A 1,843-nucleotide genomic window follows, 5' to 3' on the forward strand; every position below is an offset into this window, starting at 1 on the left:
AAAAATGTTTAAAATGCATACTTCTGCACAATTGTGAAAAAATTCAAAAACAAGGATTAAAAATAAACATTATAATCCATTGAAATTATTTAAAAAATGAATTTTTCCAAGCCTTCTTATAAGCAATTAATAGATTGCAAGTACATTATAGACATGAGCAGCATATGTTCCAGATCATTATAAGCGCATCATTAGAAAGCTTTACAAATGATAATAAAACACAGTTGTAAGCAACATATTTTGACAGGTGGAATCAATACAAATTCCTCAAGCATTTATTAAAAGATCAATTATTTATTCATTGAACCTTATTATAAAGTATGACCAAAATGAGAGGTGAATGGAGCCTGGAAGTCTGTGGTATCATCAAGATTACCAATGGTTCGGAGGAGGTATAAGTCAAATATGAGAGTATCACCATCATCATCAACAGCAACAACAGTGGACTCTCCTTTTGTTGCTAGAGTCAGGGGCCCAAGTTGTCCACTAGATGCCAGGCCCTTCCTTTAAGATGTCTCGAAGCAAACTTCCAAAACCAGAGGCACCCCCAGATCAATAGTCTCTTTTGAAAATATAGGCCAGGACTCTTGGGTGGTGTTTCTGGCTCGGAGTGAGGAGTGTGTTCTAACAGCTTGGAAAAAGGAACTGGGAATCTGGATGCCTGGGTTCTCTTTCCAGCTCTGGTAGCCCATCTCTGTCTAATGCCCTGAGCTGATCACGTACTGAGGGTTCCCAGCTCCCATTGAGAGTTAAATGTCCACTACACCATAGAAAATGGGTTCAGAATCCTGAGACATATGTGAAAGCTCAGTTTGTTGTCTGTCAACAATGACTTGCCTCTAACAAAATCACCTGTGTATTTCTTCCTCTTCCCTTTATGGTCTCATCTGTTTTGAAGGTACACCACCTGGCCACAATGGTGAAGGGAAATCAAACCAATGTGAAGGAATTTATTCTGCTTGGGTTCCCTGGCTCTCGTTATTTGCAGAACTCACTCTTCATGCTATTCTTGTTCATGTATCTCCTGACACTCACAGGAAACATCACCATCATATCCTTAGTGGGGACCCACCGTCGCCTCCACACCCCTATGTACTACTTCCTCTGCAATCTCTCCTTCCTGGAGATCTGGCTTACCACAGCTAACATCCCCAAGACTCTTACCAATATTGTGTCCCAAAGCAAAACCATCTCCTTCCTCAGCTGCCTCCTGCAGATGTACTTTGTCTTCTCCCTAGGCTGCACTGATTTTCTACTCCTGGCCGTCATGGCCTATGATCGCTATTTGGCCATATGCCACCCATTGCGCTGTAGCTCCATCATGAACAGCACCTTGTCCACTCAGTTGGCCATTGGCTCATGGGTAGGTGGCTTCCTGACTATTTCTGTGCCAGCATTTCTGATCACTAGGTTGTCCTTCTGTGGCCCTAGAGTCATCAACCATTTCTTCAGTGACATAGATTCTTGGATAGAGCTCTCCTGCACAGACACGCATCTCTTGGAGATGGTGTACATTACTATCTGTTTTATTGTCATTCTGGGCTCCTGTGCAGTCACCCTGGTCTCCTACATTTACATCATCTCCACCATCCTGAGAATCCCATCTGCCCAAGGCCAGAAAAAGGCCTTTTCCACTTGCTCTGCCCATCTCACCATTGTGGTTATATTGTACGGCTCTGCCATCTTCCTGTACGTCAAGCCTTCTAAACAGAACTCACTGGACATGAACAAAATTGTCTCTGTCTTCCTTACTATTGTGACACCATTGCTTAACCCTTTCATTTACACTCTAAGGAATAAAGAAGTCAAGGAAATATTGAGAAAGGCTTTCAGTGGGACGTGA

At 42.6% G+C, this 1,843-nt stretch overlaps 1 protein-coding gene across 1 annotated transcript; it reads left to right on the top strand.

The window, feature by feature from the left end:
* Positions 1-916: 916 nt before the first annotated feature.
* LOC120384023 (olfactory receptor 6F1-like) lies at positions 917-1,843 on the top strand. The gene has a single exon (XM_039502342.1). The coding sequence runs from the start codon at positions 917-919 to the stop codon at positions 1,841-1,843; it is 927 nt and encodes a 308-aa protein (XP_039358276.1).

Source organism: Mauremys reevesii, linkage group 15 (genome assembly GCF_016161935.1).
Source record: "Mauremys reevesii isolate NIE-2019 linkage group 15, ASM1616193v1, whole genome shotgun sequence".
In the NCBI taxonomy this organism is placed as follows: Eukaryota; Metazoa; Chordata; order Testudines; family Geoemydidae; genus Mauremys; species Mauremys reevesii.